The 14,449-nt window shown below is 44.9% G+C and overlaps 1 protein-coding gene across 3 annotated transcripts in view; it reads left to right on the top strand.

Annotated features, from left to right (window-relative positions):
• GRAMD1B (GRAM domain containing 1B) overlaps positions 1–14,449 on the top strand; it is a 425,888-nt gene that overhangs the window by 295,177 nt on the left and 116,262 nt on the right. For all 3 annotated transcript variants that reach the window (XM_077458022.1, XM_077458023.1, XM_077458024.1), the window contains one exon: positions 10,088–10,108. In XM_077458022.1, the coding sequence (XP_077314148.1) occupies positions 10,088–10,108 (21 nt within the window). The remainder of the gene's footprint in view (positions 1–10,087; positions 10,109–14,449) is intronic.

Genomic DNA, 14,449 nt, shown 5'->3' with positions numbered 1-14,449 from the left:
CTGTAACCTCTAGCAACCAGTCAGTGAGTGGTAATGATACACTGTAACCTCTGTCTGATCTGATTCCGTGAACTGATTTTGAGTCTAGCTGCTTTTTATTGTATGTCTCAAAGCATGTGGGGAGTGAAAACGCCCCAAATTTTTTTTTGCCCAGGGTCCAATCAATATTAAAGACATCCCTGAAAGGTGATTTCCATGCATATGCTATAGATTATTTTAGCCAGTAAAAGAATTAAAAGATATGAGAGTTCGTAGATATCGGGGGATCTCCTCGGGTAGATCAGTGAACAGCCCCGTTTTGGCTCCCCTGGGTATATTTTGTCACGTCACTGAATAGATCAGGTTGAACATCCTGATCCAGAACCATCGGACCTTCGGGCAAGACCACCAGACATGATGCATATCCCCTTCCTGTCCGCATCCCTGAAAGCATAGGGGTGTAGTACCAGGGTATAAATTTGCTAGCCTTGTAGGAACAAGGTACCAACGCGATAGCGCTTTGTAATTTGCCTCCACCAATGAGGTGTTGAGTATGCTCTTGTGCACCATGGTCGACCATTTTGTCCATAACTCCTCCTCAGTTATCTCCCCTAGGTCCGATTCACATGCCGTTTGATAGGCGACATGAGTTATTTTAAGGCCAAAATTCGTGTGGTATTTATCCCTTAGGCTGGTTTCACATGGGCTCTCAGATCCGGTCCGCCTGTCAGTTTTTCAGGCAGACCTGATCAGAAACCCTGCATTGTCCTCTATGGTGTGGCGAATATCAGTGGGGGATCCATTCCCCATTCATCCGGCGGATCGGATGACAGTTGGCTGGATATGGACAGGCAGTATGTTACCATCTGATAGCCCCATAGAGAACAGCGGGGCTGTGTCCATTCTGCAGTGCGTTTTGATTTTTGCGCATGTGATTTTGCTGCGTTTTGCGTTTTTGTTTGGACAATAGCTGTTGGGCAGATTAAAAAACAAAAAATTGCTGCAAAAATGCATTGCAAGCACAGTTTTACATAAAAAAAAAAAAAAAAAAAAAAGTCCCTGACCTCTTTCCAAATACGCAGCGGCTGAAAAAAAAGCATAGATGTGAACGTGTCCCATAGGAAACCATGTGAATGAACTGTAGTGCGTTTCTGTAAAAAAAACACATAGATGTGAACCAGGTCTAAGATGTGTAGCACTGACCCCCGAAGGACCGGCTGATTTTATTGGGCTTACCATTGCCTTCTTCACCTCCTGTATGTCTAGGGGTTTCCTGAGGTTGATGACGCAAAAGATTGCAGAAGCTGACACTGGATCCAATTCAAGGATTTTTATTTTGCAAAAAAGGAGTAGACAAAACAGTCTCTCAATGAGGGTTGGAGGGTTTTAGGTAGAAAGTTCAGGTACTCTTGGAACTTGGTCAAATAGGAAGTCTCTCACTTTAGAAATCCAGAGAATAGCCATTCACAAAGGGATCCTCACTGCTACCGGATAGACCCTCTATCACTAGGCCTAGCAGCCGATAGAGTACTCAGACGAAGCAAAGTCTCTGCCACAGACTTGTTGTAGAACACTTGAATAACTGAAAGATGTAGACAAACTCGGAGAGCCCTCATACGGTACCAGTATCTTGCAGCCGGTTTGGTGATACCGTACGAGTGTAGATTCGTTTGGGGTCTTTCAACTAAGCCTCCAGGCTCTTACTGAGAAACCAACCTTCCACGTGGCCTTCTCCCATCCTCCCCTGGTTGCTTCTTCAGTTGCTGGGTCTCTCTACAAAATTAGACGGCACCGGACCACCTCCCGAATCCTCCCTCCAGTTACTTTGCCTTGGGCTAGCCAGCCCCGAGACTCGAAATTGGATGGATCTGCACCCCAGGCCATGAGAGCCCTGGGGGCTGGTCAGGAGGACCAAGACCAAACAGACAGGAAGCACTTCTGGACCGGAACCCCAAAGCACCTGATGTCAGTATCTTAAGTACCCTCTCCCAGAAAGCACAGCAAGATGACACCCCCACTGGGCTGGTTCCGAGAAAGAATTGGCACTCAATGCGCCCAGCTGAACTGCGTTCTCACACTTGCCAGCGATGACAGCGCCACCTATAGCCAACCAGAATTCAGTGCAATCCAGCTAGACTAGTACTGAGACCACAATTTGGTATAATTGAACCCAAAACCAAACTGCAGTTCCAGGAATGTTAAATGGAAAAAAAAACACACAGCGCGTGTTCTTCAGGAGCCGGCTCTACAGATGTTTAGTAACATAATGGGGTTAAAAAAAACTAAAATTGACCCTTTATAGTACAAAATAAAGGCAGATAATCACTGTAAGAGGGTCATTTTTTTTTTATTGTGGAACTGTGAAAGCAATAAATACAGTAGTGATTATTTGCTCTTTTTTTTGTACTATAAAGGGCTCATTTTAGTTTATTTTTAACCCCATTAAGTTACTGGCCGATTAATCGATTATGAAAATGGTAATCGATTAATTTTATAGTCGATTAGTTGACAATTAATTAATTAGTTGTTTCAGCCCCACACAAGATGTATGTGTAAAACGCGTCTACGTGACCGCAGTTTGGTGTCTTTGGTGTTCTCTTTGTGAAACACAATAAAAGGCAATCGAAAGTTCTGAATGTGCAGCCATTTTTTTTCTTTCTCATACCAGTACATGGTACAGCAGCCACATATCAGGAATAGGAAAAGTTGGGGTAACAAACACCTTAAGGCTGGGTTCACACCACAGCGATGCGGGAACGCCGCGAATCCGCGGCGTTTTCCCGCATCGCATTACTCCCGCCAGTTCACACTGCCCTATGCGAACGGCTGGGAGTGTCAATGATATGTTAATGACACCCCCAGATCCGTCCGCATATCGCAGTGCGATCTGCCGACTCGCACAGGAATCGGATCGCATGGTGTGAACACCCATGCGATCCGATTCTGTTGCGGACCAAAAAAAGGGTCCCGTGCGAGTTTGCTGCGGGAGCGATGCGAATTCAGCCATACTATCTGTATGGCTGAACTCGCATCGCTACGGAGATCGGATGTGATTTGCACTGCAGTGCGGTGCGAATCACATCCGGATCTCCCCCCGCAGCAGTGTGAACCCGGCCTAAAGAGGAAGTAAACTCTGATGAGTTTACTTCCTCTTTCATTCCCTGCAAAGGTAAAGCATAATGGACTACTATGCATTGCTTACCTGACACCGGAGCCAGCGAAGTCGCCGCTGTCCCCTGTAGTCCGTCGCATCCATCTTCTTGGTGGGGTCTCGCAGCTCCGCCGCTGTCATTCGGCGAAGCCGCGATGACGTCACTCCCGACACGCGCGGCAGCTTCGTCGTTGAGAATGCCGCGCTCAGTGCGCCCGGCGCATGCGCCGTAGACAGCGGTGCCTGTTTTCGGGCAAATATCTCCTAAACCATATAGGTTTAGGAGATATTTCTTGGACCTACAGGTAAGCCTTAATCTAGGCTTACCTGTAGGTCAAAGTGGTTTGTAAGGGTTTACAACCACTTTAAGGCACATGTCTATCCTTAGACCCCTTTCACACCGAGGCAGTTTTCAGAAGTTTTAGCACTAGAAACTGTGCCTGTAAAGTGCTTTAAAACATTAATTTCAATGGGTGCTTTCACACTGGGGCGGTATGCTTGTGGGACATTAGGACAAGTCCTACAAGCGGCATCTTGCGGGCCGCTTGGAAGCTTTGTATATGGCGCTCCTAAAATGCCCCTGTCCATTGAAATGAATGGGCAGCTCTTCCAAAGTGCCTTAAAAGTGCTGCAAAGGGGTCTTTCTTCGCCCCCCCCCCCCCCCAAGGTCCCGTTGTCACGTGAAAAACTGGTGCTTTAGCGCGGTTTTAACGAATCTTCAGTGTGAAAGTAGCCTTAGTGAATGTGTATTTTATATTTTGTATTTACGGACTAGTCTAAACAAATGTGGGGGGGGTTCAGTTATTTGGTATGGCATACAGTTCTAAATAGCTTCTGTTGTCACCGCCATGATCAGATCTGGTGTAGACCGCGCTCGGTGTATGGGATCCGCTCTCTTCTCGGCTCCTTTATGAGATGCAGTGACAGCGTGCAGCCTGTGCCGTTCCGTCCTAATTACAGCCTCAGGAACAGGAGCCGAGTTATCTGAAATATCCACACTCAGCCATTTCTGATCAGATCATCAGCATTAAGTTCTATTTCAGAACCGCCATCCTCCATTGTAAACATTAACCCCACACTGACCAGGCCAAGTACATTTCCAGACCCCCGGGGGGGGGGGGGGGGGGGGGTTTAGCACTGAGTTTGATTTCTATTGCATGACTTGGGAGCTTGTTACTCTAGCAGTAGCTGTGCGCCTAACCTACTTATTAATCACATCGTCCTCATTTGCATTCGGAGCACCACAATTATACGTGTTTAAATAATAGATCATCCAATGTTCGGAGCTGATGAAGTGCTAAAGTCTATGTAAAGGCAAAATGTATGTTTTCGTTTTGGATCGCGTTTAATAGGGTTAGCACCTCTGTCAGATTTTCTATTGGTGTATATTTGCCTGTTGGGTAGACTCGCCCTCTTTGTTTGTCCTGGGGACCCTTGCCAGTGAGACAGAATGTGGTGGCAAAGTCAGGTTTTTTTTTTTCTTCTTCTAAATCTTCTAATAACGATACTTGTTCTGGTGACAACTGTGCCTCACTTTGTAGAGAATTCTTCTTATTTCCTGTTGTGTCCCCAGGACAGGAAGTGAAGGCAATGTTCCCAACAGGATATATGCAGCAAACAAACTGACAGAAGTTTAAACTCTTTCCCTACTTTATCCAAGTAATACTTTATTACATTATAATTTAAAGCAGTGGTCTCCAAACTGCAGCCCGGGGGGCCAGGTGTGACCTTTGAGCGTTTTTATCCGGCCCTTGGGGCACTATTCTCATCCACTGATACCAACAGCCAGACATAATCCCCCCCCCCCCCCGATACCAATGAAGGGACATAATTCCCCCCCACTGATACCAATGAAGGGACATAATTTACCCCCCCCCCCCCCCCGATACCAATGAAGGGACATAATTCCCCCCCACTGATACCAATGAAGGGACATAATTTACCCCCCCCCCCCCGATACCAATGAAGGGACATAATTCCCCCCCACTGATACCAATGAAGGGACATAATTCCCCCCCACTGATACCAATGAAGGGACATAATTCCCCCCCACTGATACCAATGAAGGGACATAATTCCCCCCACTGGTACCAATGAAGGGACATAATTCCCCCCCACTGATACCAATGAAGGGACATAATTCCCCCCACTGGTACCAATGAAGGGTCATAATTCCCCCCACTGATACCAATGAAGGGACATAATTCCCCCCCACTGACACCAATGAAGGGACGTATTTGCCCCCCACTGACACCAATGAAGGGACGTATTTGCTCCCCACTGACACCAATGAAGGGACATAATTGCCCCCCACTGACACCAATGAAGGGACATAATTGCCCCCCACTGACACCAATGAAGGGACATAATTGCCCCCCATTGACACCAGTGAAGGGACATAATTGCCCCCCATTGACACCAGTGAAGGGACATAATTGCCCCCCACTGACACCAATGAAGGGACATAATTGCCCCCCACTGACACCAATGAAGGGACATAATTGCCCCCCACTGACACCAATGAAGGGACATAATTGCCCCCCACTGACACCAATGAAGGGACATAATTGCCCCCCACTTGACACCAATGAAGGGACATAATTGCCCCCCACTTGACACCAATGAAGGGACATAATTGCCCCCCACTTGACACCAATGAAGGGACATAATTGCCCCCCACTTGACACCAATGAAGGGACATAATTGCCCCCCACTTGACACCAATGAAGGGACATAATTGCCCCCCACTTGACACCAATGAAGGGACATAATTGCCCCCCACTTGACACCAATGAAGGGACATAATTGCCCCCCACTTGACACCAATGAAGGGACATAATTGCCCCCCACTTGACACCAATGAAGGGACATAATTGCCCCCCACTTGACACCAATGAAGGGACATCATTTTTAGAGGGACTGCGACATAGCAGTGGACAAATCGGATATTTTTTTGGGACCAGTGGCATTTATACAGTGATCAGAGATAAAAATAGCCACTAATTACTGTATAAATGACACTAGCAGGGAAGGGGTTAACACTAGGGGGCGATCAAGGTGTTAACTGTGTTCCCTGGGTGGTGATTCTAACTGCAGTGGGGGATGGGCTACCTAGGACATGACGAAGATCGCTGTTCCCGATCTCTGGGAACAGAAGATCTCGCACATGTCACTAGGCAGAACAGGGAATTGCCTTATTTACATAGGCAGCAGTTCCCCATTCTGCCTCTGTACACCACAATTGTGGGTTCAATGTTACTCCCAAACAGACTTTATCGTTTGCAGATAGGTGAAGCATTCACAGAATTGGATGTTTGAAGCAGGTTTGCTTCCACTGCCTTTGCATTTGAGTAAATGAGGCTCCTTGTGTAATAGCTGAAAAGTGTTTTTCCCTTGTGTTTGAGAATCCTAAGGGCTTGTTCACACTTGCTCAAAATACTGGTGCTTATCAAACACGGCTAGAGCACTGATGCGCATTATTAGGTGCGGTTGATAAGCGTTTAAAGAGCATTAAAAAAGCTCCCCCAAATGCCCAATGCATTTTTGCAGAGTGGTTGACATATGTGTTTTTTTGGCGTGTTAAAACCGCACCACAAATGCCTATTAACTAACGAACTACCGTGCCGCAATTTCATTCCGGCGTGGTTGCGCAGTATGTTACCATAGACTTGAATGGAAGGAACTAAAGTGATTCAACTCCTTTCAAACTCGACATGAGGCTTCAATTTTGAAGCAAAGTGACGCTAACGTTTTCATGTTTTCATAATGTGAACAGCACTGTGTGCTCTCCATTGTATCATTTGCATAGGTGTTTAGGGGCTTTTTTAATGCCCCCCAGATGCCTGCTTTCAATGCCAGTGAGAACTAGGCCTAAGGCTGGTCATACACTAGTAGATTTTACAAACAACTTTTGTATAAACCTGTACTATAATTCTTTTGTCAATTTAATGACCGGCTGAATGTTGTTCAAAAGTACTTCAAAATTTTATTTTGCCTTTAACATTTGGTTCTGGAATGACTTATTTCCTGAACGAAAACCACATTCACTGTTAGAAATTTGTTATTATTATACAAGATTTATATAGCGCCAACAGTTTGCTCTGCACTTTACATAATGAAGGCAGACATTACAGTTACATTACAATTTGGTACAAGAGGAATCGGAGGGCCCTGCTCGCTCAAACTTGCAATCTAGGAGGGTCAACTGATACAAAAGGTAATAGCTGTGGGGATGAGCTGATGGAGAAAGTAAAACCGTATTAGAATCTTTAAGAGAAGGCTTTTCAGGGATGGTCTAAAGATGTATAGATTAGGGGACAGATGGGGGTAGGGAGTTCTAAGGGATGGGAGAAGCTCTGGAGAAGTCCTGGAGGTGAGCATGGGAGGAGGTGACAAGGGAGCTAGAAGGCAGGAGGTCTTGGGATGACTGAAGATGGCGGCTTGGTTGGTATTGTGGGACTAGGTTAGTGATGTAACTAGGGGCAGAGTTATGGATGGCTTTGTAAATTTGTTAGTACTTTGAATTTTTATTCATTGGATGAATGGGAGCCAGTGCAGGGATTGGAAGAGAGGGGTGGGGGACACTGAATGGTTGGTAAGGTGGGTGAGTTGCAGCATCATTCATTATGGCTGAAGAAGGGATAGTGTATGTAAAGGTGATTTTCAGATAAGTACTTACTGAGGCCGATAGTGGTTTGCCCTTGCGACTAGGTGCACTCCACCCCCTGGAGGTGATACTGGGAGTGGATGACACGAAGAGGCACAGGCTACCAGCAGGCGGGTTACAACTGGAAGAGTAGTCCTTCTGGAGATGGCAACTGTGCAGTAGTGACTGGTGGATAGGATGGCCCGCAGGTAGGAACTGAGTCCAGAACAGGCAGGGGACAAACACTGGAGACGAGAGGCAAATCCGAGACACAGGCCGAGGGTCAAATACTGGAGACAAGAGGCAAGTTCGAGTCGCAGGCCGAGGGTCAAACACTAGAGGCAAAGCAAAGCCCGTTAACAGGCCACAGGTTGGGTCCAGGAGAAGAGCGGAGTGGTCAGGGTCGATCCGGGTCACAACGAGTAATCAGATACAGGAAACGGGAACCAACGCAGAGAGGAATCTGAAGACTAACCAGCAACCTGTCTGAGCCCCTGAGCAATTTTCATAGGCCGGCCCGGGCGTCAAGTTGAGTGCGCACTGGTGCACATGCACGAACGCTGTGCCATTGAGCTGCAAACGTGCATGGGCAAGAGCGGCGTTCCGCCGCGCATGCGTGCAGGGACACGGCTGATGCGGCTGGGTTGATTGTTTCTCTGACAGTGATCCAATGAGGAGGGAGTTGCAGTAGTCAAGGCAAGAGATGACCAGGGAGTGAATTAGAAGCTTGGTGGTGTCATTGGTCAAAAAGATGTGTATTCTAGAGATGTTATGGAGGCTAAGGCGGCATGATTTGGAGAGGAATTGGATATTGGCCTGAAAGGACAATTCAGAGTCTAAGGTTACCCCTCGCACCCTGGCATGTGGGGACGGACTGATAGTTGTGCCATTGATCTTGACAGAGAAGTCAGGGGAAAGGGCACATGGGGGAAGGCAATATTAAGAGCCCAGTTTTAGACTTATTCAGTTTGAGGAAGTGCTGGGACATCCAGGTTATGTCTGTTAGTAAATCAGTGATGTGTGAGGAGACTGATGGGGTGAGCTGAGGAGTAGAGAGATAGGTTTGGGTGTCCTCGGTATATAAATGGTAGTGGAAGTCATGGAAGGCTATCAGCTGACCCATGGAGGATGTGTAGATGGAGAATAGTAGGACAGAACCTTGGGGGACCCCAATGGTAAGAGGTGGAAGTGTAAGTGACACCCAAGGGGTTGATTTACGAAAGGCAAATCCATTTTTCACTACAAGTGCACCGGGAAGTGCAGTCACTGTAGATCTGAGGGGTAGATCTGAAATGAGTGGAAGCTCTGCTGATTTTATCATCCAATCATGTGCAAGCTAAAATGCTGTTTTTTTTTATTTTTTTTTGTTTTTTTTTCCTTGCATGTCTCCCTCGCTATCAAGTGCACTTGTAGTGCAAAGTGAATTTGCCTTTAGTAAATAACCCCCTGAGGCTGAATTCGCAATAGCAGGAGATTTTGTCCGGCTGTCTAGGGAGTCAGTTCACATATCTCCGCTGTGGCACAAGAGTCCTGTGCATCTTTTGGTCCATTTCGGGTCCAAATTCAGTCAAAAATTCAGTCAAAAATTCGGACTGCAATTGGACCTGAAACGGTGAAGCGGGACGCACGGAGCCACATACGGCTAAGGTGTGAACCCAGCCTGAAGATTCATTTCAGAGAAAGTTTCCATCCTGCTCTTTCGAATCTTCTCACTGCTGTGGTTGCAATGAACGTCAGTTTGCCCTCACTAATGATTAGAAAATTGAACAAACGTTTTTAGAATTCAAATTTTTGAGCAGAACTTCATTAATGTATGGCCAACTTAAAGAATGGATCAGATTTCTAGACGTGGACGCTGGATCTGATCTGATCTCCATCAAAGTTGTAATATAAAGACGGAGCAAACACGCAGCCGCTGACGTTACCCCATCTTTGTCAAACGAAAGGTGTGTTAGTTCTTTCTTCTAGAACTCATCAGTGCAGTGTAGATGAATACAAATACACACTTATTTTATCGCATTAACTTCATTCATGAATGTCGTTCTTCATATCGGAGTGAAAGCAGAACGCTGACCTTCCAATGTGACGATGGCACCGAGTATAATGGAAGATGCCGTCCAGCAGTCGCTGTGCCTTTTTTTTTTTTTTTTTTTTTTTTTTTTTTTACAATGTGATGTCTAATAACATTTTCATGCAGTGTATTTCTATATGACCTAGTTTTTCTATAATCCTTGTTCTTTTCTATAATCCTTATGATGTTAGTATCTTTAATGAAAAGAAGAGATGTTAACATGTTTTCTTTCTCTTTACAGAAGAGCCAGAGCTGGTACAATGTGAGTAAACCTCTATTCCAGTTTCATCTTCTTTATGTGCTTATTAATGTCATGTCTTTTGGCTTATCTGCCTTGCTGCATGAATTTAATGTTTACTGCTTTCAAGTAGCAGGTAAGTGCTGCCTCCTTCTGGCCACTTCGCAGCATTGCTCCTCTCAACTGCACTGGTTATTTCTGATGTGGTGGGGGGGTTGTAGTCGCGTGTTTACTGTTTTTAGTCTGCGCTTTCCACATAAAATGGATGAGATTGGGGCATGTAAAGACGCTTGATTACGTGTTCAGTTAAAGGTTGATTCCGGCCACGATAATTTAGTTTTTGGAGGGGAATGGTTTAAAACCTCTATCGTGTTTTTAAAGCGCAACCCAGGACAAATAAAGAAAAGTGCCACTTGCAGTGGGGCTACACTTGCACTGCATCTTATTCGCCAGCACACCATGGATCAACAATTTTTCGTCCAAAAGGTTTAATGGAAAGAATCACATCACAAAAGAAAGTGCAACGTTTTCGGAGCCGCACAGGACCCCTTCGTCAGGCATGTGATGCCTATCTTTCACAAGCCTGACGAAGGGGTCCTGCGCGGCTCCGAAACGTTGCACTTTCTTTTGTGATGTGATTCTTTCCATTAAACCTTTTGGCGAAAAATTGTCGACCCATGGTGTGCTAGCGAATATGTACGCTCGTTTGAGGTTTCCAGGACCCAACTGGTAATCACTGCAGCACCCACCACTTTATGATCCGCAAATACCAGGAACGTGTGCGATAGGAATATCGATTTGACTGCACTGCATCTTAACCACTTGCAGACCACCCACCGTCTTTATACGTCAGTACTTTGAAGAGAAATATTGTTGTTATGGCAGCAGCTAGCTGATAACCCCGGTATCCTCCTCTTCAGCAGGCGGCCCACTTCAAGATAAAAGTGGTCTCAGCGGCGGATTCCCCGCAAGATCACTTTTATCCGTGGCGGCGGGAGAGGGTCTCCCATGATCAGATCCTTCTTCTGGCCCGACATGGAGATGAGTGAGGGGAAGATGGCTCTCACTCATCTCCATATCATTGCAGGTCGGAAGCGACGTTAAAACGTCACTTCCGCCCATGGCTCTTAAAGGGACATTTTTTTTTTTTATTTTATTAAATGACAAACAAATTTTTTTATTGCATTTTTGTGTAAATAGGAGATCTGAGGTCTCATATTTAAGATGTCCTGTCATGCTTTTTTTCTAATACAAGGGATGTTTACATTCCTTGTAATAGGAATAAAAGTGACACATTTTTTTTTTTTAAAAGAACAGTGTAAAAATAAAAAATAAAAAGTTAAAATAAATAAGAAAAAAAAAAAAATTCAAACGTGCCCCCCTCCTGCAGAAGCAAACTCATACATGAGTAGCGCCCACATATGAAAACAGGATTCAAACCACATATGTGGGGTATCACCGCGATCGGTATAGCGAGAGCAATAATTCTAGCCCTAGACCTCCTCTGTAACTCAAAACATGCAACCTGTAGAATTTTTTAAATGCCGCCTATGGAGATTTTTAAGGGTAAAAGTTTGTCGCCATTCCACAAGCGGGCGCAATTTTGAAGCGTGTCATATTAGATATCAATTTACTTGGCGTAACATTCTCTCTCCCAATATAAAAAAAACGGACTAACTTTACTGTTGTCTTATTTTTTTTTAATTCAAAAAAGTATATTTTTTCCCAAAAAAGTGTGCTTGTAAGACCGCTGTGCAAATACGCCGTGACAGAAAGTATTGCAACGACTGCCATTTTATTCTCTAGGGAGTTGGGGAAAAAAATGTATAATGTTTGAGGGTTCTAATGAGGGTTCTAATTAATTTTCTGGCAAAAAAAAATGTTTTTAACAAATCTCAGAAAGAGACCTAGTCCTTAATTGGTTAAGTAAGGGAATCGGGGAGTAATACTGGTTCTACATGCATGAGTCGTGCTGCGCATTCCTGGGACCTGTGTGTCTCCCAGAAGACAGCGGGGGGGGGGTGGAGGAGGGGCCAGACATGATGACGATTAGACTTGTGCAAACGGAAAATTTGGTTTAGTTTCTGTTCGTTGTCATTCGTAAAATACATCATTTCGTTCTGTTATATTCGTTATGTTACGTTAATATGTTTTCGGATAATTCGTTATTATTCGTAGAGTGTCGAATTCGTTCGTATTCGTTGAAATTCGCTATTTATGTATGTATAGACATTCGTAATAATGATTCGTAGTTTGGAAAGTCATTTGTTTATTGAATCTTTTAACACACACGCCTAATGTCGATACTGTGGTGTTCTTTCGTCGGAAGTGAGAGCAAATACCTATATTAGACAGATATCTGCTCCCCCCCAAAAGGTGCCAAATGTGACACCGGAGGAGGGGAGGAATCCGAACAGCTGAAGTTCCATTTTTGGGTGGAACTCAGTTTTAACGTACCATTGAGGCATCCAGAAAACAATGGTTACACCCGGTTCATTGGTTGGCGAAATACTACAAGATTAGGATTATTGGTTCTATTTCTGGTTCATCTGGACAAGTTGCCTAAATGCAGGATCTGCCAAGGCCAGCAAGGCAAGAGCAAAACTAGATGTTGGGATAATACCTGTAATTAAGTGGAGACCAATGGTCCACAAAATCAGACAAGCTCAGTTCTGAAGAGCTAGACCTATGATCAGTATTGGGGTCACAAGCCAAGGTCGATGCAGGTGGAGAGTTTCGTAGTCGAGGTCACAAGCCAAGGTCGATGCAAGAGGAGAGTTTCGTAGTCAAGGTCACAAGCCAAAGTCAGTGCAGGAGAGGGTTTCATAATCGAGGTCACAAGCCAAGGTCTGTACAGGAGAGGGTTTCGTAATCGAGGTCACAAGCCAAGGTCGGTGCAGGAGAGAGTTTCGTAATCAAGGTCACATGCCAAGGTCTGTACAGGAGAGAGTTTCGTAATTGAGGTCACAAGCCAAGGTCGGTGCACGAGGAGAGGTTCGTAGTCTGGGTCACAAGCCAGAGTAGTTTGAAGCCATATATTATCACATAGTTGTTTGGATCTTTTTAAATCATAAATAATACATTTTAAATCATAATAACAGAAATCATCCAAATGGTCCTGATCAAAAGTTAACACAAGGTGTCATACACAGATTAAAATGGTAAAACAAGGGTTACTTTCCCACAAATATGGCTTTTTAAATATTTCTGTGTATAAATAGACTCGTACACGGCTGTACTGAGCAAACTAGATAGAACTGTCAAAATACCTGCATAACAAGGTAAAGGAACTTTATAAAGATGCAAAAAGATAACAAATCATATCCAAAACCTTGAATATGCTGGTCAGTACTGTTCAATTACTTATTAAGAAGTGGAAAATTCTGGGATCTCTTGATACTAAGCCAAGGTCCAGTAGATCAAGAAAGGTCACAGCCAAAACTGCCAGAAGAATTGTTTGGGATACAGAGAAAAACCCACAGGCAACCTTAGCAGAAATACAGGCTGCTCTGGGGATAAATGGTGTGGTTGCTTCAAGGAGCACAATCCTACGATACTTGGACAAAAACAGTTGCCAAGAAGAAGCATTTACTGCGCCATTGCCACAGAAAAAGCCTGGTTTACAATATGGCCAGCGACACCTTGACAGCAGCTTCTGTCACACTGTAATCTGGAGTGACTAGACCAAAATAGAGCTTTATGAGTCACAAACATAAGCGCTATGTTTGGAGAGGGGTCAACAAGGCCTATAGGGGCAATAATATCATCCCTACTGTGAAGCATGGTGGTGACTCACTGATGTTTTGGGGGTGTATGAGCTCTAAAGGCATAGGGAATCTTGTGAAAATTGATGGCAAGATGAATGCAGCATGTTACCAGAAAATACTGGCGGACAATTTGCGTTCTTCTGCAGGAAAACTGCGCCTGGGACACTCTTGGACTTTCCAGCACGACAATGACCCTAGACACTCGACCAGGTTGACCCTCCCAGTGAAAAAGGTGAAGGTTCAGGAGTGGCCATCACAGGCTCCTGACCTTATGATCATCGAGCCACTCTAGGGAGATCTCAAATGTGCAGTTCATGCAAGGTGACCAAAGACTTTGCATGACCTGGAGGCATTTTGCCAAGATGAATGGGCAGCTCTACAACCTGCAAGAATTTGGGGCCTCATAGACAACTATTACAAAAGACGGTGTGCTGTCATTGATGTTAAAGGGGATAATACACAGTATTAAGAACTAAGGGGTGGTAGACTTTTGAACTGGAAGCTTACTTGTTGCCGTGTTTTGTTCTAAGATTGTGCCATTCTGTTATGACCTACAGCAGGGATATGCAATTAGCGGAACCTCCAGCTGTTGCAAAAC

Source organism: Lithobates pipiens, unplaced genomic scaffold, assembly GCF_037356315.1.
Source record: "Lithobates pipiens isolate NorthernLeopardFrog02 unplaced genomic scaffold, aLitPip1_a1.2 Scaffold_27, whole genome shotgun sequence".
Classification (NCBI taxonomy): domain Eukaryota; kingdom Metazoa; phylum Chordata; class Amphibia; order Anura; family Ranidae; genus Lithobates; species Lithobates pipiens.
This window is presented reverse-complemented; position numbering and strand designations above follow the sequence as displayed.